The 26,049-nt window shown below is 37.2% G+C and overlaps 1 protein-coding gene and 1 long non-coding RNA gene across 26 annotated transcripts in view; one reads left to right on the top strand and one right to left on the bottom strand.

Annotated features, from left to right (window-relative positions):
- Positions 1 to 26,049, top strand: part of LOC105672144 (ankyrin-3) — an 81,389-nt gene that overhangs the window by 22,522 nt on the left and 32,818 nt on the right. For 18 of the 25 annotated variants that reach the window (XR_010889730.1, XR_010889729.1, XR_010889728.1 and 15 more), the window contains exons 3-25: positions 3,122 to 3,223; positions 3,345 to 3,477; positions 3,690 to 3,853; positions 3,980 to 4,135; positions 4,251 to 4,379; positions 4,459 to 4,656; positions 4,742 to 5,038; positions 5,134 to 5,331; positions 5,441 to 5,587; positions 5,801 to 5,950; positions 6,033 to 6,173; positions 6,245 to 6,400; positions 6,479 to 6,577; positions 6,988 to 7,185; positions 7,381 to 7,564; positions 9,169 to 9,273; positions 18,395 to 18,523; positions 18,928 to 19,033; positions 21,212 to 21,289; positions 23,963 to 24,187; positions 24,547 to 24,707; positions 24,792 to 25,003; positions 25,289 to 25,493. Coding sequence is in view for 16 of the 25 variants with exons in the window: in XM_067353119.1 (XP_067209220.1) it covers positions 3,122 to 3,223; positions 3,345 to 3,477; positions 3,690 to 3,853; positions 3,980 to 4,135; positions 4,251 to 4,379; positions 4,459 to 4,656; positions 4,742 to 5,038; positions 5,134 to 5,331; positions 5,441 to 5,587; positions 5,801 to 5,950; positions 6,033 to 6,173; positions 6,245 to 6,400; positions 6,479 to 6,577; positions 6,988 to 7,185; positions 7,381 to 7,564; positions 9,169 to 9,273; positions 18,395 to 18,523; positions 18,928 to 19,033; positions 21,212 to 21,289; positions 23,963 to 24,187; positions 24,547 to 24,707; positions 24,792 to 25,003; positions 25,289 to 25,493 (3,673 nt within the window). In the remaining 9 variants the exon portion in view is untranslated. Of the gene's footprint in view, positions 1 to 3,121; positions 3,224 to 3,344; positions 3,478 to 3,689; positions 3,854 to 3,979; positions 4,136 to 4,250; positions 4,380 to 4,458; positions 4,657 to 4,741; positions 5,039 to 5,133; positions 5,332 to 5,440; positions 5,588 to 5,800; positions 5,951 to 6,032; positions 6,174 to 6,244; positions 6,401 to 6,478; positions 6,578 to 6,987; positions 7,186 to 7,380; positions 7,565 to 9,168; positions 9,274 to 11,094; positions 12,500 to 14,933; positions 15,139 to 17,282; positions 17,418 to 18,394; positions 18,524 to 18,927; positions 19,034 to 21,211; positions 21,290 to 22,215; positions 22,234 to 23,962; positions 24,188 to 24,546; positions 24,708 to 24,791; positions 25,004 to 25,288; positions 25,494 to 25,713; positions 26,015 to 26,049 lie in introns of those variants that run through there. The other 7 variants (XM_067353130.1, XM_067353116.1, XM_067353118.1 and 4 more) reach the window with 7 other exon arrangements.
- LOC136999359 (uncharacterized) lies at positions 6,868 to 9,284 on the bottom strand. The gene is made up of 2 exons (XR_010889731.1): positions 9,145 to 9,284; positions 6,868 to 8,270 (listed from the first exon to the last, which is right to left on the bottom strand). It is a non-coding gene; the product is annotated as an uncharacterized lncRNA (long non-coding RNA).

Below are 26,049 nucleotides of genomic sequence, written 5' to 3'. Positions count from 1 at the left end.
TATTGCACATTTATCGTTTGGAGACAGTATTTCATGGATCAATTGTATACATCTCGCAATATGAATGCATCGCGAAGGTTTATTTGTACGGTATCGCGCGTTTGTTGACCATTCAAAAAAATGTCACGTCGACAGGTCGATGCGACACACGTCAGATCGTACGATCGACGGGACTGCTTTGCAACTGTCTGGCGAAAGCCTGCACGGAGTGCCCGTTTTGGTAACTGGAATACGCTACCATAAATAAAAGTTTTACGGAACGCGATTAGGCTCGATAATGACCGCTGCGACGCGAGTTCTATTTACGTCTCTAATTTCTGTCTGATGTATCAAAGACCTGCGAATAAATCGTTCTCGTAGAGAGTGAAACGAGATCCTCTAGATTAAATGGACGCAACTCGACACCACTTCTGTGTCTGTTCTCTCTCGAAAATCTTAGATCATCTGTCGCGAACGGATGACATTAAATTTCTCGCCCACGCTGCTTGCGTGGGTTTTAAATATGATATTGATATACGTTCGAAATGTATTTCATTCGACATTTTTTTAACTTTTTTTGTGGAAAAAAATTTTTAATATACAGCACGGAATATAGAGAAACGAGAGTGCTTCAAATTTAATTTTTGTAAAAAATATATAATTGCGCGTATTTTCATCCTCGTAATATTTAAAAAATAGTATTTAAAATGCACATGTTCGCCGGTGATTAATCTGTAAATTTATCTCTGTTAGATAATATCAATGCTTAAAATAATTCCCTGACGGAGTAGTGTATTTATAATCGTAAAAAAAATTTTTTACTTTCACGTAAATTGCACTTGATATTGGCAAAAAGTGATGGAAAACGTCGTGTATGAGCGCAACAGTAGCGAGGAACTGACTATCGATTTATCGTCATGTCGTGCTTTGAGCGCATGACGATAAAACGTTGCGTCTCGGTAAAACCACCCACAGCTGAGGTATATTATAGTAGTTTTACCGTTACACCTCCCACCACGTTCAGCACACAACATTACATCGTTTCAGCACGCAATATTTTATATAACGGTCACAAAGACATTTCTGTTGTTAACTAAGACCGCAAAAAATGCAAAGAGCGTGTGTCTATTTTTTGATTTTAACTTACCCAATCAATGTCTCTCTCTCTTTACTTCTAACTATAAATATTAAAATTATTTATACATATAAAAATTACCTTGACAGAAAATTAATAAGAGCTGATTTATACTATGAAGTTGTGCTCCGAAACTTTAGTAAACCATTTCTGTTGTGCATTTTGGCCTCGACTGCGTGGCAACTTTATGTCACAAATATTTGTATTCAGTGATGCAGTTTCAGAGATGCTGGGGTATTTACCAAGCGACAAATTATATGGAGGATTTTAACAATGCTGATATTTATTGTTCTCTGAAGAGAACATGCAGTCGCCCCGGGTCCATTGACTCGGCTCGAGCTTGACTTGGCTTTCATCCCGTGCAAACTAGTTCGACCAGTATCTCAGTTTATACAGAGTATTCGCACAATTGTGCCGGAAGTCCTTTTCATTGTGGACTTTATTCGCCCAATTTAAAATTGATGTTTCGTCAACAAAAATGTTGAAATTTTCACAATATCTCAATTAATTAAGGACTTGGATAAAACATGTTTAGCAAATTGAGTTTCCACAAAGATAATTAATAATAATAATAATCTTTAGTCACCTTCAAGTGCACTTTACTTTAATAGAATTTAAATTAAAATAAAATTATGAAGGTAAATAATGTGTATAACAGAAGATTGAAAGGGCGCGATAAATGATGACTTCTAAATTATTCAAAGAAGCCGTGCTTGAAAAGCACATCCGGTGGCTCTATGACACCCTGTAGAACCAGTTACAGGTCGCGGCGACATGGGGCTCGGATATATACCCCACTCGGTGATCCTAAATAGGGGATCGAATACACGGGGTCGGGAAAGGAGGGGTCGGCCGAGGGTGGGAGCAGACAGGGAACAGACAGAGAGAGAGAGAGAGAGTTAGATTTCTGTCACCGTTACAGACTGCACGGCGCCCCACGCTCTAGATCCACGGTTAATTACTAACCCGCGAACTGAAACAAGCCGGACGACACGGACCCACCTTACTCCCCAGAATTAGTCGATTACATTAAGCGTGATTGAGAGGAAGACCGGAACGAGGCTAGTTAATAGAGATGTTACGAAGGATGCTTGTAAAATTGCTCCCAAATCAGTAGGCAGAAATAAATTTTTATTAAAAATTATAAAAAATTTGCAATTCAACAAGAAGACATTTTATTTATTATCAACAATTATCTACAATAATTATTTATTTTGAGTTGTTTTCTTTCCACACAGCTCCGTTTGTCGAATTAACGACTGCCAAATTTCTTTCGAGTACTCCTGATATTGCGAAATATTACGAAAGAATTTTAGTTTATTTTCTCATGTTTAAAGAGCGTGTGTTTGTTCATGAAAATATTCTTAAAGTGTGACATCCTGTATATATATATATAATACATGAGATAATCGTGGTAAATTATAATTCTTAGGAATATTTTCACTTATAAAACCCACACCTACGTGTCCTTGCATTCCTGCAAATGAACGAGTTACATCACATCGCAACGGCGTGCCAAGATTATACAAAGTCGCGATAAAGCTATTGCAGCGATTCCACTTCCTACGTCATCTCGTAAGGTTGTAGTGTTTACGGCACGCAAGCTTTATAAGTTTTCTCTTATAAATATACAATCGCGAAAAGAGTGGAATTTTACGAGAATCAAATTTCGATCTGAAATGCTATTTTGCGTCCTACTTAGGTTGTTAGTTGTACAAAAGGGAATAAAATAACTGATTAACAGCGATATCGAATGTGCTTTGAGAGAAAAAGAAAAAGAGAATTGCACAAGAGTATCTTGAATAAATTCAGCCCAATATTCAGCGCGCATCGCATTTTTTGCGATATTCTATGCATTTCAATTTCATCGATATATCATAAAAAGAAAAATATAAATATGTATAGAAAATACGAATATCGGAAATATAAAGTTTTCTTCGATTTCAATCTTCGACAATATTTTGATTTTAGATATACACTAACATATTTTCTCATTTTTTGTTTCAGGGCGATCCTAGCACTTCATTTTTGCGGGCAGCTCGTGCTGGACAACTCGAGAAAGTTTTGGAATATTTGGAATCTGGAGTAGATATTAACGCTTCTAACGCTGTAAGTTTATCTGCTTATGATTCTTTTCTTATTTTCTAAAATTTTATATAATACGTAATAACTTACTATTCAAGTCACGCCAAGCCCTCTTGTGATACTATTTGTTTTACATATTTTACAGAATGGCTTAAACGCTTTACATCTGGCAGCTAAAGATGGTCATTTGGAAATCGTGAGAGAACTTTTAAATCGCGGCGCGATTGTAGACGCCGCTACCAAAAAGGGAAATACGGCATTGCATATAGCTTCTCTTGGTGAGTGGACACATTCTCATCTTTTTCTCGTCCTATCTCTTGCGCGTACGAGCGTCGTGTGTTGCTTATTAAATGCATACGGGACAAGGACGCAAGTGATTTTAAATAAACATTTATTTTTGGAGTCTTATGAATTCTCCAGTAGCCCGCATCGGGAAACTAGTATTCGACGAGAGTCGAATAATTCACGTGTCATCAATGTCTTCTTTTAGCTGGACAAGAGGAGGTTGTACAATTGCTAGTGCAACGTGGTGCTTCTGTGAATGCACAATCGCAAAATGGATTTACGCCACTGTACATGGCTGCCCAGGAAAACCATGATTCTGTGGTCAAGTACCTTCTCAGCAAGGGCGCGAATCAGACGTTGGCCACCGAGGTTTGTAGCCAAATTGTCCTTTCACTTTTTGATAATTTCGCATCCTCGCTAAACGTTCGACAGATTTCATCAAATTTAATATATTTTTAAAAGTTATTAATATATCTATCTTGTTTTTTTACATAGGATGGTTTTACTCCACTGGCGGTGGCTATGCAACAGGGCCACGATAAAGTAGTAGCTGTTCTATTAGAAAACGACACCCGCGGTAAAGTTCGACTGCCTGCTCTACACATCGCCGCTAAGAAAGACGACTGCAAGGCAGCTGCCCTACTTTTACAAGTGAGTTGGAACGCGTTTTGTCAGTCGGAACTCGTATTTTAGATAAACTAGTAATAATAATAAATGGAAATCAGTTCACAATGTATAGTTTCTTCAATTTTTCTTTTCGTTACAGAACGACCACAATCCCGATATAACATCGAAAAGCGGTTTCACTCCGCTTCACATAGCCGCACATTATGGCAACGATCGAATCGCTTCCTTGCTTTACGATAGAGGCGCGGATGTTAATTTTGCGGCAAAGGTATGCAGTATTTTTGTGAAAAAAGAAGAAAGATTGAAAGATTGTTTCAGATATCTAAATATTCTTTTTGCAATTGCAGCACAATATCACACCAATACACGTAGCAGCAAAATGGGGTAAAATTAAAATGGTTAATCTCCTTATGAGCAAGGGAGCAAACATCGAAGCAAAAACGAGAGACGGTCTAACTCCTTTGCACTGCGCGGCCAGATCCGGCCATCACGAAGTAGTTGACATTCTCATCGAGAAGGGTGCACCTATCGGTTCCAAAACGAAGGTAAATTTATCCCGTCGTATGTTTCTCGCGATTGAGACGCGTTTCCCGCTTGTCGAGATTAGTTTAACTTGGTTTCTGTTGACAGAACGGCCTTGCGCCGTTACACATGGCTTCTCAAGGGGATCACGTCGACGCTGCGAGAATTTTGTTATACCACCGTGCGCCCGTAGACGAAGTGACGGTGGACTATTTGACTGCGCTGCATGTGGCTGCGCACTGCGGCCACGTACGAGTGGCTAAATTACTTTTGGATAGAAACGCCGATCCCAACGCGCGAGCGCTCAACGGATTTACTCCCCTTCATATCGCATGTAAGAAGAATAGAATAAAAGTGGTTGAACTTCTCCTTAAGCACAAAGCGAGCATCGAGGCTACGACTGAGGTACAAAACGTTTTTTAAATTGATATTACTGCAATATTACTAAGATATTATATACACAAACGGAAATATGTAACAATATTGCATATTCTTTTCAGTCTGGATTGACCCCGCTGCATGTAGCCAGTTTTATGGGATGTATGAATATCGTGATTTATCTATTGCAACACGAAGCTAGCCCCGACATACCGACAGTGAGGGGCGAAACGCCATTACACTTAGCTGCCAGGGCAAACCAAACTGATATTATTAGGATACTTCTTAGGAATGGCGCCCAGGTCGACGCCAGAGCAAGAGTAAGTATTAGTTTCATCGTAGAATAATAATTAATATGAATAGTTATTGCAGAAAATAAATTTATCAAATGAACACGATTTAAGATAAATATGAATTGTTTGTGTGCAGGAAGAGCAAACACCGCTTCATGTCGCTTCCCGTTTGGGTAACGTTGATATTGTGATGTTACTGCTGCAACATGGTGCAGGCGTGGATGCTACAACGAAGGATTTGTACACTCCGCTTCATATTGCTGCTAAAGAAGGCCAGGAGGAGGTAAGATCACTAACATTTGCATAACGTAATGGTGGAAAATACGTGTTTTGTATCACCGTTGAGTGATGTTCGCGGAACACGCTGTAATCATTGATTTTATCTCTTTGACCAATTACCGAGAAAACAATAACCATTCATTAAAAGATTTCACACTCTTTTGTTTTCCAAGCGTAACCAATGATATATTTCCTACAACGTGTTTCTGTCACACAGGTTGCATCCGTTTTATTAGAAAATAGCGCATCGCTTACCGCAACGACCAAAAAAGGATTCACTCCTTTGCATTTAGCAGCCAAGTACGGCAACATGAACGTAGCTCGATTATTACTACAAAAGAACGCGCCTGTTGACGCTCAAGGAAAGGTAATTATTTAAAATATAAATTAATTAAATGTTTATTATTTGTTTATATTCTCTTACAAATATTTTTGTTTATTAATTGCAGAACGGAGTAACGCCTCTTCATGTGGCGTCTCATTACGATCACCAAAACGTGGCATTACTTTTACTAGATAAAGGAGCTTCACCTCATGCTATGGCTAAAAATGGCCATACACCTCTACATATTGCAGCACGCAAGAATCAGGTATGATAATACGATTTGAATTATGCGATAATAATTATGATGACAATAAAATAAATGTTTGTTTTTGATAGATGGATATTGCAACTACATTGCTAGAATATGGAGCAAAAGCCAATGCAGAATCAAAGGCTGGTTTCACACCATTACATATTAGTGCACAAGAAGGCCATACTGATATGTCAACCCTTCTTATCGAACATAAAGCAGACACAAATCACAAAGCAAAGGTAAATAAAAAGAAAAGGAAAAATTTTATTTTTAACTAAATGTTATGTTAAATTTTTCATAAAATTTATTTTTAACAGAATGGTCTTACGCCTCTACATTTATGCGCACAAGAAGATAAAGTAAATGTCGCCTCTATTTTAGTGAAAAACGGTGCTCAAATTGACGCCAAAACCAAGGTAATATAATTGATGAAACTTCCTCCAACTTTATCATGCGTAACACATCAAAGTAATGTCTTTAGTCATAATATTAGTACTTCATACATAATTAAATTACCACGAATGACATAATCTTCACAAGCGACTTTCTTGCTTTGTATTTCCATTTATAATCCACTCTTTGAAATACTTCTTAATTTCTACTTGCTTAGTGCAATGCAGCGTGCAGTAGCGTGACTGCTGTTGGTTTTAAAGCATTGTTGCAAACATAATACATTAAGTTAAATGGTGAATAATTAAATAAAACGTTATTTAAATTCAATTTTGTTTAATTAAATTATTTACGAAAGATTCTACATTGCGAATGTGTTACAGAAATAAATCTCGTTCATCAAATTCTGTATGTATCATTTCAATTTCTTTTCTAGGCTGGATATACGCCGTTGCATGTGGCGTCTCACTTTGGTCAGGCAGCAATGGTACGATTTCTTCTGAGATCCGGTGCTGCTGTTGACAGCAGTACAAATGCTGGCTATACTCCCCTCCATCAAGCCGCGCAACAAGGACATACGCTTGTTATTAATCTATTATTAGAAGGCAAAGCTAAACCGAACGCCGTGACTAATGTAAGTTTTATTCAATTATATTAAAATTCTACATGTGAAATTTTCACGCAATTTTAAGATCCATCCACCGGCTAAAACTTAAATTTTCGCGCATTTAAGGAAACTGGAAACTTAGATTTTCTGAAAAGTTTCATGATAAAAAGAATCAGAATACAATACATTTGATTTTATATTAATATAAAATATTTTTTACAGAATGGACAAACTGCTCTGGATATCGCACAAAAGCTCGGCTACATAAGTGTTATTGAAACATTGAAGATCGTCACAGAGACTGTCATCACAACGACTCACACCGTTACTATCGAAGAGAAGTACAAAGTCCAAGCACCCGAATCCATGCAGGAGACATTTATGAGTGACAGCGAAGACGAAGGTGGTGAGTATTCGTGTCTACGAAAACATCTATTCTCTTATATATTGCTGCTTACTATGTCTATTTGCTGCATAATTTATTGATGATGACGTGCGATATTGGAACATAACAGACTGTTATAAGAGCTTTAATAAGTATATCGAATATAATGCTGTTGTTTCTGATATCGCAATAATTTCCGTAAATATGTATTTTGACAGCTTATCGCTTAGCATAATTATTTTGCCTTGCATATTAGGGTTTCAGCGTCGAAAATAAAATAGAAATAATATATGGGAGAAACTGAAAGTTGATATTAAAACAATGCTTTGCTTTAGCTGATATAGGACGCATATACTATTTCACAAACTTTTTAGTTCTTAAGGTGCAACTACTTTCTCTTAAACGCTACTTTCGCATAGGCTATACGTTGTCGCAGCGTATTATCGTGATACATAGATGAAATAGGATAGATCTCAAAATGAAGGTGAAGCTTTTAGGCAATTGCAATGATTGCACGTCAGGATTAAGGAAAATCAATAATGAATTATTGCATGGAGGAGAAATCTAATTAAAAGTACATATAAATATACATTAATAGATAATAGATAATAGATAAATATCCCGTCCAATGACGTAATGCGGAGATGAGGTAGAAATTGAATTAGCAGTAGACTCTTGAAAACACTGTAGTTTTTCGCATGCCCGCGTACACTGCATGATGCGAACACTATTAACATGTAGAGTTGGACATTGTAAATAATTTCCTGATAGGAATTTATACCCTTCCCCAATCCACATGATCACAGCGGTGTAAGCAACACGAGATAATAGGAATACATAAAGAAAAACGCGAGTTTTAATCAGGAGAAATTAGTTCTATTCGTCAAAGGTCTTTAGGTCTTTAGTTTTACAAACTTACAAACTATGAATATACAAAGTGCTAAATGGAATTATCATTTGCTTGATTGTTGCGTTTATGTTACCTTCATTTTGCAAAAGCATGCATTTAGCCAATATTCACTGGGTTGTTGTACATTAAATCTTTTTCAAAATTGAGATGAATAAATTAATGTTAAAATCAAGAAAGTAGAATATAAATTTAATATTTGTAACACGAGTACAAAAAAATTTGTCGTTATTTAATAATATTTTAATATCATCAGATTGTATATCAGATATTAAATTTTATATGTTGTATTTTTTAACAAGTAAATTTACAAAAACCAGAGAGTCAAAGATTCGATTGTTACAGCATGGCAGTTTATTTTCCAACAGTTTATTTCTAACAGTAGGTACATTTTAACATACCCACTCCTATCTGAGAATTATCTATAGTCATAGAAAGACGTATGTATTCTAGCTGCAACAGAGGTGTAATTCATAGGAGTTCGTTTAACAATTTAGCGATATTAACGGTTTGCTTGTTAAGAAGCCACACCATCGCGCGCATCTCGTTTTCAATTCCCGCGTAGCGTCGGCATTAATCTTTTTTTATTTATTTTTTTTTTTTTTTAAACATTAACAACCCAGTGATAGAGCGAAACTTAGAGAAACAGTGTATATGGTGCGAGATTAGCGTTCTGATGAAACCATGACCTTACCTCGACGGCGTACGATGTATGTAGGTGGTGATGAAATCAACACGGCAGCCATGAATGTGTACGGGCAGCCTCCGCACGCGCAACACGTGTATCTTCCTTCTTACTACCAGGGCCAAATGACCTATACCCGTAAGTTGTCTGTACTCTGTTTCTGTCACTCTCTCTCTTTCACGCGTTCCCAGCGGAACGTTACCGCGGCAAATATATATACATCTATATATGTACACTAGCACTGTCTCAAACGACGTAATCGTGAGATAATACGTGATTGCCATTCTCTTGTGAGCATAATAGCTGCTTTGTTATTTCTGACGATTAGAGCATCGAGACGTAGCGGCGTATGATGTTAGAATAGCATCCGATCATCTTCACTATCGTTGTTTTTTTTTGTCGGCGAAATTCGCACATCCGTAAAAAGCGGGTGTATAAGCATTCTACTACTCATTCACGTACGCTTCGTACAGTTCAATCTATTCGAACATCTTTCAACAATCTTTCGTACATCAGATTTGCATACAGAGACACGCACAGACACAACCATCCCTCGCCCGCTATGTTTGTCACGTTAATTGTTTCGTTCGTCTCCCTGTCATCCTTTTCTTCTCCGCAACTTTTTTTTTTTTTCACGATAGCAATACGATAGTTATTGAATCATGTCACCAGCCAAATGTGCTAAGCCCAAGTTATAATTTTTAATTTGACATCCCATGCACGAAATAGAAAATCCTAATTGAGAAAAAAGCGCTGAAAATTGATAATTATTTTTTTAACATTTTAAAGTTTGATAAACTTCGTTGCTTTCTAGTTTGTATAATTCGCGATTTGTTAGCCGGCGATAACGACGTCGCCGTAGTGTCGAGGATTTAGAATGCACTCGTTGCATACACTTATTGCATATTCCTAAGGTTTTTTCTCTTAGGTTTAGGCTTAAACACAAATAAAATTTCTGTCTTAAGACTCTATCGGACACAATTCCGATCTTATTATACAACTCTTTCGTGAAATATATCGTAGTTGTGTACACATTTGTTATGCAATCACATTGCTCAATCAAATGCGCGATATATTATAAAAAACAACGTGCATATCGCTGGTGTCATTATTATTATTATGCCGTATTATTACGCCGTACGTAGCAATTAGACAACATCAATAATGAAAAGATTCATTATTTATAATTCTGTTCAAGAAGAAAAATAGATTTGATGAAGAAACCGCAGCACATACTTTTGCTCTTAGATGTTGAAGCTGATACTTCAAAGAATACGAGTTAAAGTGTTAAAATATTTGTTTGTACTCGAAGAGCGAAAGCATTTGCTGTCAAAATAAAAAATTAGCAGAAGATGCCGCAAAAAGATTTAAATAATAAAAAGTAGGAATTGTAGAACGATGACGTTTGCAAGCAAACACTCTACGGCAAAAAGCAAACGTTTCCCAGTTAAAAGCGAGAGATTATTTGTCTTTGCTACACTTTGCTTCAACTTAAAAACAAATGCTTCTGTTTTCCGCATTTATTGACACTATCTGTCTTCGATCTAGCGAACTAGACATGTGTTTCTGTAGGTCGTTACGCTATTGTATACTTGCACGTGCGAAACGTGAATGCATCGGAGTCGTTGCAGCGGTGTAAACGGACTCCTTGCTCGTGACGACGTCGGGAATAAGAGCCGTACGAATTTAACGTTACGGGATCCGCTAGCATCCTCGTTGATGCAGTTTTATGTACGTAGTGTAGCTGCGACGAAGTAGGGCGTGCTGCTACTGTTAATGCAATTTACATAATAACGAGCTGCGCGATCCATTATGCCAACCAAACGCGCGCGCGGCCCGCTTCGGCGCGCTTCGACGTCGTCGTCGACGCCGTTACCGGCGTCGTCGTGGTCGTCGTAGTTGTATCTGCTACACATATTGCCCTCCTCTTCGGCTACCTGTTATGCAACAGTCGGTGTGCGTGCCGTGCTGCGTTATTAGTGTAGTTAGTCCAACCCTTGCCGCGCTTGGCGTGCCGCCAAATACACGATCCCGAACCGAAATAATTTTAAATTTATATAACGCGCGCCGCGGTTGATCGATTAAAAAAAATAAATAAGTAATAGAATGTGTAACGTATACGCCCACGCTTCCGTGCGTAAACTCGCGTAAATAAGCACGTTTTAAGCGGGATCAGTCTACAATTAGCGGTAATAATAACGGTGAACCTCGGAAAGCGCGCAAAGGATTCTTTTAGTGGAAGGAAAGAATTCTTTCTTTAAACACTTTATCGATGTTGCTCGTTAGTTATGAAATTGATCTTACTGTCTATAATCATGTCAAAACAACGCATTTATCGTATTAGAAGCGGAAAAAAAAAGATAGTCGCGACGAGCGATTCCGTTATCTTGCATTTGCAGCAAGCCTTTTGCTTTTTTTCACAGGATGAACTTTGACCTAAACAACGTTTTCGTAATACATTACAAATTAGCTTTATCTACCACGCTTTACTACGTGATTTCGATCACGCAAGTCGCCAATAAAATATCCTCGCGTGCTTTCGCTGTTCTTTCCTTTGCGCTTTCCTTCGCGCCGGCGACGGATACTCGCGCGATAAATAAAGTAGTGGAAATGTTCAAAGGCAGTTACTATTATAAAATTGGTGATTCACGGAATGAGGTCACGTTTCTATCGAGCTAGGCTCTCCTATGCGCGCTGGTCGAACTTGTATTAATCTTTCCGAACAGCAGTCGCTGTTCCTGACCCCGTCGACGCTGCCGCCGGGCGCGCGCGAAAATAAAGGAAGTATTCAGCACGCGTGCTTAATGCAATTAAATGAATTGGATCTAATCGAGTGGATACTTAGTAGCTCTCGTCGCCCTATCAACCGCGCTGGTGTGATATTCATAGTGAGGCCACGGCTTGTTCGATAAGCCGTTTATTCGTGCGATAAAAACAAGTCGAAACATCATCCACCATTTCTCGGAAAAATTAAAGCCGATAACTAAATCGCCTTATAATTGCTGGCGGAGATTATCGGCTGAAATTGCAGCCGTTTAAAATTTGATCTACAGCTACTTATATATTCTATTCGACTTATGCCACCTGCATATTGAATGCACGCGTCGCATACGAAGTTCCGGGGCGGTCTATCGGACGCCGCATCGCGATAGTGCATCAGTGCGTTAACGGCGCTCGAGGATACGGAACGCTTCTTCTCCAGGAGGGAGGCCGACAGAATTCTGCAACTCTGTGCCGCACTCATTTTTCGCGTCGTCGAGAGAGAGGAACGCGGCAACAGACATGGCCAAGGGAAAAGCGAAGAAAAAACGATTTACATGCGGCTGCTCGTGCGGGTGTGGCAACAGGAACAGCGACGTATTATGTAAATATCGTGCATCTGTTGTGTTACACCGCTTTTGCCACCGCCAGCCATTCGTTTGCACGGACGCGACCCTCTCGATCTAATCACTCGCGCGGGCGAGCGGAAATCGTCGAGCAGATGCTACGAATTTTTTTTTTTTGTATCCGCTTAGTACAAAACACGCCGCTGTACTTCCCTAGGTAATCAGGCATCACCGCGGACTTCCTTCGAACATCAGTTAAGGCTTTGTCTATCTGCAGCACGGATATTTTTCTCCTAAAAGTTGACAATTAACTCATTATTTGTCAAGAAATTTTGTTCTTATTTAATTTGTTTTATACATGAGATGAAGTAAATTAAGATTATCGTGTAATTAGCAGTCTAATCAAGTAGGCAAGTAATCATACATATTCTTAAAGAAGCAATAATTAAAGTCTCCTTGAAATTTTTTAGCGAGTTTTTATCTCTTACTAGCTAACTTAACACTAACTGTGTTTCTAGGAAAATAAAAACATTTAAGTCATTGTCGGTTAATTTATCGGAAGGACGTTTGAAGTAAAGACGTCAACACTGTACTTTAAACGACGCAGTAAAATAATTTAGCGACAATTATTACGTAAACTTAAAATTAACGCGACCGTGAAAAATTAGCAAGAGTGATATAAAGAACTTTTTTGTGCTAAGTGAGGTTTTGTTAGGTTTTCCCTGATAACCAGTACTTACAGAATGATAACACGTATCGCGCCACGCGACTCTGTTTTCATAACGCTGATTATGTTAATGAAAGTGAAATACTGATTTCCCACACAGGTCTTTCTTGTATGACATTCTCTGGTAACAAGATTATCCGGCTTATTAACTCCAAAATGTTATGTAATCAGCTCGAACTGGCTGACTAAAATAATTTAATTTTCTGATACTTTTTTGAAACAATTTTTATCTTGCTATAACTTTAAATAATTCATATGTTTAACTGTTATACGTATAAAGTAGCATTTTAAAAATTCAAATTATCAATTTAGATTTTTAATTTGCATAAAATTTATATTCTTTATTAAAATAATCTTAAAAGTACAGAAATTTTTGGACTATTAAAATATTTAGATCTCAGATTATTAGTAATAGATTTCCAACGCTCTAATTTAACACTGGAGCTTTTTATTTTTATACGAGTGACAGTTAATTTATTTTTATAGCAATCAGTTTCCAGGTCAACAGCGATATAAAAATATGCAAAAAATATTACATTTTTAAATGACATGAGAAGTGCACAGCGACTCGAATAGATGGTTAAAAACTCATATTAATATGTCTCGAAATATCTCGAGGCGGTTTTCACCCTAGAGGCAACACATGCTGAACACGTCAACCGTCACATGTTACTCCACATTGTGTATTTAACAACGTCGGTACTACTATGTGATAATCGATGCTTAAGAAGAGATAACAGACGCGGCGTGCCACGCCACGCGACTGTGTTTTCATAAGCTCGCGAGTGTTAATGAAACTTAAACGTCAGTACTCTGTGGCTCATTGTCTGGATTGGGGGCACATCGTAACCGTAGTAAATGAAGGATGGGCGTGGTGCAGATATTGGAGTGAAATCCAAATCGTGTTTTGCGCGAGAACGATACGCTTAGCCCGAAGAATTCGGGTTTCGAATTTTCGAGCGAAGTCGATCCGACATAAAATGTTGCATTGCATGAAAGCTTAAGATTGATTTAAATTAATTTAGAAACAAATTAGATGTCTTTTTTTTAATTAAAAATGCATGGCGCTATAATTAAGGATTTAGAATGAAAATGGTAGGGATTGAATATCAAATAATTTAAAAGATCTTTTAATATTCTTCTCATTTAATTATCTCTTCGAAAGTATTGATCTTTTCGCGAAGTTAGAATTATATTTAAATGTGTAACTGGCTGGATTTGCTCTCTTATAAAAATTTACTTGTATTTTAATTTTGTGTCAAATGTAGGGCATTGCAAATCTCAGGATCGGTCCTGATTTTGAGAGAGGCTTTCAGTGCGCATTTAGCACTGAATAGCACTGTTGTTTGGATCCCCGCGTATTTCTGTACGATGCGTAACGTAGAGAAGACCCGTCCGCAATCAGTTCTACGCTTGCGAGGTAAAAATGGGAAATTTTACAATCGATTGCAAAGTTAGCTACAACGCCGACTACAAATCGACGTTTCATCACACACTGATTGCTGCGTCACGCGTTTGCAAATTACATCTGTATTTCCTTGCATTCCCTGAGCATCGAAGCATTTGCATATGGATGAGGCTATCGTTTCTCAATTAATTGACATTTGTACTCGTTGTTACATGCGAATTAATCGCAACGCTCAATCATCTTTCAATAATTTGCAGATGTGATTTGCGTACTCGCGAGCGAGCAAACAAACGAAGAAGCGGACGCGCCAGAGTCATGAAGATTCGATTTTATATCGCGAGGTATCGCCAGCATGCGAGACTCGCATAAAAACATTATTCACGTTTCGCAGCGCGTGTTTCGCCGCGCCGCGCCAAACGCGCTCTCAGTGCAGCGCGTTACATCCGCGGAAAACGCATCGTCTCCGGCGTCCGCTCGTGGTGAATTGGTGAAACGTGGGAAGAGGAGAGCGGACGCTTATTTTTATCGCGCAACGGGATCAGGTATACCGGTATTCATTGTTTTCCTGCGAAAACGTTATCCGAACAGACGCCGAATACGGCGCGAGAATCATATTCCGGCCGCGAAAGAGCGTGGCCGTCGTCGTCGTCGTGTTTAATCGAGCGGCCTGAAGAACGTGACCCAGTGATATACGCTACTACTACTACTACTATTACGAACGCGACAATGAAGCGGACGAAGCCATCAATGACATAAGGACTGAATGATAATATCGCGCTACTCGCGACGATGAACGGCGACGGCCGATCAAGGGCGCCGGATCTTACATCGCACATCGGAAGAGGAGCAGCCGATAGACGCTTGACTTTCGGCTCTTCCGGTGTATTTTTAGCGCCTACGCACGTAACCGAGATATATATTCGCGATAAAATTGCCGCGTATCATAGCCGGATTAATTGCTGTTGCTCGCGGCGAATAAACTGGGTCGGTCGGTTGCCTGTGGTAAACGAACTTCGGCAATAACAAACATTATACACCGAGAAAATGTTACGTTAATCCGTTTAATAGGCTTATACGGCCGTTAATGAATGCCCCGTTTAATCCCAATAAAGCTACGACGTGGAAGACGTTGAGGCTTCGCGGCATCACATTGCGTTATATTGCAAGATTTTTTTACTTTGTTGTTTCCCGCGGTGTTGTGCAGAAAAATTAATCTGCCAAGTTCTAATCTCTCGATTAAACTAAAATTGATTATATTAGATCTGGAATATATAAGTCTGAAATGAATCTGGAATTTCACGCGACTGAAGCGGCGACTTATTTTGTAAGATTTCGTAAGTTTACTCGTTTTTACATAACATCGTGAGCGATATGCAGACCAGGGCAAGCGATACGATAGACTGATAACTGCCGAACGGGATGTTGCGAAGAGGCTTGCAAAAAGTCGCGAGCGCGCCAGCGACCGAATCGCACGAGCGGGATATCGCGTGTACGAAACTACGTGTTACAACGGTACAAATTACACCGCGTGAATAAAAAGGTCGCGTTACGCGAGCGTGAGGGAGAAGGTTCTTCCGGCACGCCTTGACTTATCGGAAACGTCCGTGAACGTGTACCGTTGAATCCTTCATCGACGTTACGTGTCGCGCGCGCCGATCCGATTAGTCGCCGCACGCGAAAGAAGCGTAGTGCGGTCTCTCTGATTGCGATTGATACTATTCTGGTACATGACGTGCCGCGCGTCAACGTTTTAACTGCACTCAACGAGATTCGACGTGATTATTGTGTGCCTTTTCGCTGGCGTAGCTTGCGTCGGAAGATATAGGTCACCGGCTATGAGGTCGGGCGCGCGTGGATAGAAGTAGCGGCGACTTTTCGAGAGAGTGGAGAAGGCGCAGCGCGCGGAATCGCCGCGGCTCTCTTCGGCCACGGTGTCCTTGAACATCGTTAAAATTAGCACTTCTACGTTACAGTTTCTACGGTACGTGGCTATTGCTCGCCCGTCCGCATTCGTATGTTTACATTAATTTTAGATATTAAATGAGCAACACCGCGAGTTCCGTGGATAGCGCGTGACGTCACTCCATGGTCGAACCATGAGGAAATGGGGTAACGGCGCAGTCGGATTCGATCTTCTTAGAATCGCGCCGAAATTGTTGAAATGTAGCTCAAGAGTATCCCCGAGAGCACGGACGTGTCGGCGTGCTAAAGATATTCGCGTCAGAATTCCTCGCATTCCACGAAAACAATGAGAGCGAATAACATCTAAAGTACTTGGCAACAATTAATGAATCAGGAAATTACATTCATTAAGTCATTAATTGAGGAATTTATATTTTTCATTAATATTGTCTTTCCATCATGATGATATTTACGATGCTTAGGCTAAAGAGAATGATGCAACATTTATGGAAATAATGTTCGGAAAAATATGCAACTGTGAAACATTAATGTACGTAGGCTCTTCGTTTCAACTGGAAGTATTCTCGATCAGCATTAAGCTGCCCGGAGTTAATTCGTGATTATGCTAACGGTAGGACACAGAGAGAGAGAGAGAGAGAGAGAGAGAGGGGGGGGGGGGAGAAGAGAGAGAAAGAGAGATGTGGGAGGTGAATTGTTAGGCTGACCGTTCATTAGATAATTGTGGCCTACATTCTTGGAATATCTGATAACGCGGGATCGTAAAGCGAAGCGACTCTCAGTCGTATGAAAAATGTGATACGGTTCGCACACGTACCGGTTGACGTTGCACCAAATCGCGCTCGTTTATGTTGCCTCTTGGGTGTAAGATGTATCCAACCGTGACCCCAATTGACATAAGGTATGACGTGATTTAACGACATCCTGTTGTTGATAAGCGTTACCGTGGTGCATATACTTCTCTGATTACTCGATGGCTTGCGTTTGCAAGACACCTCTTCAAGTGTGTGATATTAGGAAAATATTATATGAATAGAAAAATATTGATTTAAAAAATATAATATTAAAATAGGGATATTTAGAGGCAAAATAGAAGTCATAACAGGGTTACAATAATTTAATGTAATTCTTTTAATTTATAACTAAGAGTTATGAATTGTAGGTTAATTCAGTATGATTAAACGTCTCTTTCATTGAAGAAAGAATTATTTACAATTTTACCACTGATATGAGTAAACTTCATATCAATCTTTATCGTGTGATAGCAAGTAAAGATTGACAGAATTAAAGTGAGGTTTTGCAAAGTTACATATATGATTTAGGATCTTTCACGAGATTAAGAAGTAACTTTCGCAGTTACGCAGCAGCTCTGTTTTCTATTCCGATCAACGAGTGGTGATTTAAAACACTCGAAGACTATTGAAATAATTTAGAACATACGGCCTGGAATGCATTTAATCCGGCACGATAAGGTTCTTATTTTGTTCACTTTATCTTATTACTCGTCAGCGCTAGAACATCAAGCCGATCTTTTCAGCAATAATCATACAAAATTTTAATTTATTTAGCAGAAACACCAAATCGTTCATCATTAGCTAATGGACAAGCCATGCGCTCTACAGAACACCAATACAATAAATCGCTTCTTCAGCTTCTTGACTGCAATAATGTATTTGGCAATGGTTTCTTCTTTATTTGCAGGCTCATACACTCACTTTCTCTTATATACGCATACCTGTAGAAAATCTGCGACGTTTATATATTATATCGTTCATTCAAAGTAAACAGTATTTGAAAATATGATAATTTTCTCTGTTACTCTCTCGTACACAAATTGATTTATCTCCGTTTACTTTACTCGTCTAATATTTATCGCAGGTGAGGATCCAATGCTCAGCGACCAACAACAGTATCGATACATGACTGTTGACGATATGAAATCCATGGCAGATGACTCAATGCGTATGAACGTGACTGACGACGAAAGAGATAATCGACATTCCGGAGGTATGTAAAAGACACTTGCATCTTCTTCATGCACTCTGCCAAGTATTGTCGGAAAGAACAAATTCTCTAAGTATTTCTTCTTGAGCTCTACATTAAATAATAAAACTTTACGTTAAATAATAGCTTTCTATTTTGTTCGAAAGCAGACACAAACGAAATATTTGCATATTTATGTAATTTATTACGATAAAGAATTTTGTATCATCTTTTTGTTTATATAGTTTTGGCAGAAATGTTTTAAATGATTTTATTAGATTATAAAAAATGTGAAACAACAACTGTGTGTTTTGTAGCATTTAAAATTCTGAGATGAGTATCGAGCATTCGATTATGCTGCGTCGCATTGATTAGATTAGATCATTGTCGGAAAATAAATTTAACGTGCATTGCAATGTGTTTTCTAGCGCCAACCATAACAGAGATGATCACGAAAGAAAATTATCAACGTACGAACGCGGCCAATCTTAAGCCAGACAATGTCGACATCAACAGGCATCCAATACACGTCGGGTATGTAATATTCAATATTTATTTTCGTTTATCACTGTAATTTTTAAATTGAAGATTATTTAAGATGACGAAACTTTATTGTTAATGCGAAGACTTCTTTCAAAATCTCACTTAATATATTAAAATGCAATGATGATATAATACAATTTTGAATAGTTTATTAATTGCAAATTTTATTAAAAGAAATATTATTCATAGACAATTGGAGACATAAAAAAAAAGTAATAATTAATACAACCGAAATCAACTTATAATTGCATGGTTTGCCGTGATTATAATTGATAAGAGTATAATATCCAAATTATAATATTATGACACTCAAAATTTAATGCATGTTATTAATAATTTTAATACCTATGGGTCTGGACTTATTTAACAATCAGGTTTGCGTATAGAGTTGAAAACAAAATAGGTGTGAAAGATAATTATTATAATTCTATAAACAACGTAATTTGTTTTATTCTGACAAAGAAAACAATATAATGTTATGAATTCGATTTTAACTTTAGAATATTTACTCTTGCTACGAAATTTTAAGAATTATCATGATTAAAAATCTCAAATGAGATATAGTTATCATTTCAATAATTCAATAATTATTTTGTTTTTAAATCATAATGTATGAAAGGTATAAAATCTTTTAGTTTATCTGAAATAAGAGAATTTTTTTTTAATTATTAAAAGTTTTGTCAAAATTTGATTTGAAATCAGCTTTACACGCAGCAACTTTTATCTATTGTAAACCAAGAGAATTCTTAGGTGGAATACTGTAAAAATAATGTTATCCGATATTACGAGATATGCGATCCGCGATACCATCCGACCTTGAATTCCGGTGTACATAACGCGATTGACACTGCATTGATACTGCGAAACAATAATGATGTGTATTATAGTGTGGTACAGTGTGTGTTGGTGAAAGTTTCCTGCTATTAATTAATCCTGGAGATGATTGGCTGTCTAAAAAATTTCTTGTTGACTCCACTATCTTAATTTTTTATTCGTAATGATAAATATTAATGAAAAGCAAGCAATATAGTAATCGATATTTTTATTCAAATTATAAATCTTCTCAATCTTCTCAAATCTTCTCAATCAAGATTACTTATCACTGCTGATAAAATCGTCGTAGATAAACATATAATTGTCGTATTATCAAGACAAAGTAGTATTAAAATGAAATAAGCCGTGCTAGATTTAGATGAAAATGTTTAAGCAAACATAATTGCACGCACATTTAACTTAGATTATTTCACACTTGTTCCCATGTTGAGCCTAAAAATAATAAAAGATATACATCACTATTATCAGTGTACGATCGTTAATAGCTTAATAACGTAACGGGTGTCATTTTACCCAAATCGCGTGCAATATTTGCATAATCTTTCAAATTGCCAATTTCACACGTGGCATAAATCATCTGAGTTATGCTAAAAATTAATTAAATATGTTCGGTATATCATAAAAAAGAAATTAGTGTCGCATGTAACAAATTCTAAACGAAATATCTAGATGTTCACAAAGATATTCATTTTATCATTTCTTAAAATATAAATAAATTGTAAAATGTAATAATCATGCAAGGTCACAGCACACGATAACATAGCGTGTCAAAACACAGATAGTTCACTGTTTTATAGTACTCATAGTGAGTTTAGATAGACAATTTGTTTTACGCAATATTCACGATAGGATTTGCAATAGTTTACAGTCATTCAGTCAGCTCGACAAGAACGCTTGATGTTCTCGTTACAGCCTGCTTGTTCGTAGCGAAGTTTCGATTACTTAGTGTTGAGCATGCTGTTTTTCACGTTTCACTTTTGGATGAACGATTCTTTCACAGTGTAAATAATTTACTATTCCTATCTATACTAACCACCCGACTGGTTTGAACAGAGTTTGAGAAACGTCGACAGATCGAATTGAAAAAGAGATTCACGGATCTCTCCTTTCACGTAAAAAATCTTGTATTACTAAGCTAACAGCGCCTATAATGAAACATTCTTTATCACGTCGCATTCCTGCACGCGGCATCACTTAAAAGCGCACAAGATATCTAATGATTTAAAATGAATGCAACGATTGCAACAAAGAAGGGTGCGATTTGTACAAGCGAGATAGCATGAGCATGATATAAAATTGTTATCGATAATCAAAATCGATTCTGTTCTGAGATAGCGAGTCTCTAGAGTCTCTATGCACCTCGCTGGCAGCTCTCAGTACCGCATCGAAAGGACAAGGAATGTGGAGGGACAGGTACACCATCAATCCTTTTTATCTTTCTTCGTACGCACCGTCCTTACCAAATTCGAGAAAATATTAAATTAATAATACTGAAGAGAGAATTTTATGTACTAATTAAAAGTTTTGATATAATAATTGCAAAATCTCTTTGAAGAGAGAGAGAGAGAGAGATACAGGTATATTACAGTATGTATGATGAAAAGAATCGTTCGTCCAAAGAATGTTAAATAGTAGAAACTAGGAAATTTTTCAACGTTACAATAGCTGCTGCTATCGTGGATGTTTTTTTCTCATATAATTAATTTAGTTAATTAAGTTTAGCTATTTCGCGGATGCGGCGGAATCTGTTGCATTAATTATAATTATTCATTTTATAATAATTCATTATATATTTTTTTAATTTTTTTTTTGTGAATAGATATTTTTTTTATTAAGTATACCGATCTATAGTCATATAATTGTGAGTCACAACAGATTTCGGTGTGTCATTTTATTTTAAGTTTCTTCCTCGAAGTACGTCTTTTTTTCGCAGTGTGTGAGTGGTGTGTTGCGTCTCTACTATAATACATAATTATTATTGTTATTTCTCGTTTCGTAGTCATATACAATAGAAAAGTGGCTTGCGTGCGATGACTGCGGGTTTTCGAAGTGATCAGCAACGATCGTCATGATCAAAAGCAATTTTGACGAAAATAGAAAAAAAAAGAGATTAAAATAAAAAAGAGAATCCGACATATGAAGATTCGGGTATATCGTGCTGATTATGAAATTCGATACGAGTTCGAAAATCTGTAAAGATGTGCTGGTATTAGCGATATATCACGATCTCATCTCTCTGTTATATCATCTCATCATCATCATGTTTATGAACGAATGAATACTAACGCGTTTTTTATTTTGTTTCCGATCCTCTGTTATTTTATTTGCGCTACTCGCAGAATTCCACAGTGGAGAAAGTAAGTGATCTTCTCTTCAATCTTAGCTTCTGCAGTTTGCCGTATATATCACTTCCTCGATTTTTTTCGATTATTCTTTCTTTCGTCGTACACACAGCCTATTTATCGCTGCACCATACAAACCTCCGCTGACTATTATTATTTCTAAAAGCTCAGTGAATACATAGTTCATGTAACGAAATATCGATTCGCCAGTTAAATACAATTTCTCGAGAAATCCGTAAAACTTAGAGAGATGATTGAAACTATGAGATGACTAAAACTATGAGAAATGATTAATGAATAAAAACAACAAACATACGCCTCTCAATTATCCAAAATTTTCTACACTTTTTATATTTAAATACTGAAGCTCTTCGCGAGGATGAATTAATTATATGACATACATATAATGATGATGATGAATTAGATAAATTTTATTCAGTAGATTGTACGCAATCACGATTCACAGATGCGTCAACAATATAGACGTGGAATTCAAAATTGAAAAAAACTTATTTACTGCGAGTAATCCTTAATGGCTTCGCACTCGGACGGTCATAATAACGTCTAGTGTCAATATCGCGTTAATTTGAAAGGCGTCCTTGTTCAGCCTCTGTATTCACTGTGCATGTGTATTACACAATTTCCTTGTGAATAATTTATAGGCTCATATCAGGAACTCTCTCAGCGCTAGCACTGCTGCAGTATGTAGTAGTTGAGAGCGATTGAATGGACCCAATTCGTTTGAATCGAATTAGATGACACTTTCCTTGTGTTCAATGTTGTTAGTTTGGCGCTTACGGCTATATTACACCCCATTCAACACAGAGACCTTATACAAAGCCCATATATTTGACTTATATAGATAGCTGTTTTATTTACCTCTTATTTTGCCACAAGTACACCTCGTATAGCTCATTGTCATCTCATCAAACATTCATAGATTTGATTTAGGTAGCTGTTTTATTTATCTCTTATTTTGCCACATTCATTCATTCTCGTACAGCTCTCATTGTAATCTTACTATTTTACTTAATTGCATTATGTCAAATTGATGGCGCACAATAATTACGTATTGATGCAGCATAGTACGAATTATCTTATTGTCATTTCAGGAGATATATGTTATAATCAATGGTATCACGGCGGTTAACGTGACTGAGATACGCATTGTCTCAAAGTGTTAACAAAATCTCATATAATTGCATAATGTTCACGCTTATAGTACGATTTCTGGAGAATTATGCTTTCTAGCTTCTTGCATAATTTTGGTACTGATTGATTCGCATCAGCGATGATACAGTGCATTGTGACTGACATCAATATTAAAATAATATCATATAAAATTGATTTTTCAAATTTATACTATTACTATAATCACTTATCACATTTTCTGCGGAATTATAAATTATGCTATTACCTTTTTCTGTTTTTTATATCGCCTATTATGCAAAATCTCTTTTGCAAAACCATGATGTGTAATAAATGTAATTTATTTTTGTATTATGTATAGTGAAATTAATGTAAATTACTGTAGAAAAACTGAAAGAAGAAAAATCCGCGTGCGTTTATCTCAAATATCCTATATATATATATATATTTTTTTTATATATAAAATAGACTTTTTCTATATATTTTTTTTCAGCAGCCTATATATCTATAACGCAATTTTTTTTCTGCGACACTTTTGACGGTTCTTTGTGATGTAACGTTAATTCGAAGTAACACGCTTCCTAAATCTCTTTAGCTTCCTGGTTTCCTTCTTGGTGGACGCGAGAGGCGGTGCAATGCGCGGATGCAGGCACAGTGGCGTCCGCGTGATTGTTCCACCGCGCAAAGCTGCGATGCCTATGCGTGTTACGTGCAGATATTTAAGGAGAGATAAATTGACCAATCCACCGCCCTTGATGGAGGGAGAGGCGTTGGCCAGCCGCATCCTCGAATTGGGTCCTGTAGGTGCAAAATTCTTAGGGTATGTAATATTTTTCATAATTTATTTCTTTATTTTGCTTATCAAATGTGTGCGAGATTCTAAATTTATATGTCCTTTCTTTTAAAAAAGAGGCACGTTATCAATCATGTTTTAATTCATTTTCCAATGTTATATTTTAAATATAAAAATTATTTCGAATGTTAAAATGTACATTTTATTCATAACATTTGGTAGACCTAGAACTTTACTGCGATGTATTAAAATCTTACATTTTAAAGAAAGAAACAGTTTCGAATGTGAAAATGTATATTTTATTCAATTTTAGACACTAGAATTTTATACTTTTATAAAATTTGGTAGATGTTCTTCTGAAACATTAATAAATTTTTTATGTGCAGCCCTGTTATCATAGAGGTACCACACTTTGCATCGTTGCGCGGAAAAGAACGGGAAATAGTGATTCTGCGATCGGACAACGGGGAGACCTGGCGCGAACACACCTTGGAAGCCAGCGAGGAGGCTGTTCAGGATGTGCTTAACGAGAGCTTTGAAGGAGAAGGTACAATTTTCAGACAATTTTTTTCTTATAATTCATACGTATGATAAATTCTAAACTAATGCGCATAATGTATTTTATTTTTAGAGCTAAGCCAGCTAGAGGATCTCCAGACGTCTCGTATCGTTAGAATACTCACCGTAGATTTTCCACATTACTTTGCGGTAGTATCTCGCATCAGACAAGAAGTCCATGCGGTCGGTCCCGAGGGTGGCACCGTGTCGTCATCCGCTGTGCCACAAGTACAAGCTGTCTTCCCGCAAGCGGCCCTTACTAAGAAGATCCGAGTCGGTTTACAGGTATTTTTCTCTGTTCTGTAATTTAAAAATTTGCTATATCTGCATTTATTATTTCACCTACATCTTTGGTATTCAAATATAGTTATTTCGTAAATAGAAAAGTTGTTATTTAAACTTCTTAAATTGCCAAAATATATCTGCAAATAATTGTTTATAAAACTTAATGAATTTTTAGCATTGAAAAAATAAAAGTAAACAACTTAGAATATTTAAGAGCACTACAAAAGGAAATCCTTTCTAATATTTATCTACTGCATTCAATAAAATTGTTATTGTTTTATACAGGCACATCCTATACCGGCGGATCTCGTGGCTAAGTTGCTCGGGAATAGAGTGGCCGTGTCGCCGATCGTCACCGTGGAGCCGAGACGAAGGAAGTTCCATAAGCCGATAACTTTGACTATTCCAGTGCCACAGGCGGCCAATAAAGGCATGATCAACCAGTACTCTGGGGACGCGCCGACTTTGAGACTCCTGTGCAGCATAACTGGTAATATATGCTTGCACGTAACATTGTAGAGGCAGCGTACCGTCTTACTGGAGAATCTCTTACCGATAAACGGCTACGAAATTAATATTGTATTTGCCGCATACACCTTTTGTGTACATATGTGCTCTTACCAAACTTACGTTATTGCGCATTCGAGTATCGACTTACTGTAGTTTAGCAGGCATGAACGCAGACGGTAGGCTATTTCGTTTGTTCTCAGGTCGTCGGGACTGCGAACGAAGTATCAAAACATTTTGCACGAGAAGATTGCTTAAATAGTAGTGGCACTTTTGCAACTCGTTTGTGTTTAGTATGATGAACAGTCTGTACGATTCGTGATCTGCACTTGCGTGTAAAAATGTGAAGTTCTCTTTGAAATAAAGAAAATTGACTTGTGTATGTTAATGTTGGAAAATGTCATGTTTTCTTGTAAACGTAATTTTTGGCCGTTTATATACGTATTATTGGAAAATGTCCCGAGGATCTTCGGATAGAGATTTAAAAGGGAGATGGTAGCTGCATGTTTCATAGAAACATTTTGTTGAGTATCATTATT

Source organism: Linepithema humile, chromosome 4 (genome assembly GCF_040581485.1).
Source record: "Linepithema humile isolate Giens D197 chromosome 4, Lhum_UNIL_v1.0, whole genome shotgun sequence".
Lineage (NCBI taxonomy): Eukaryota > Metazoa > Arthropoda > Insecta > Hymenoptera > Formicidae > Linepithema > Linepithema humile.
This window is presented reverse-complemented; position numbering and strand designations above follow the sequence as displayed.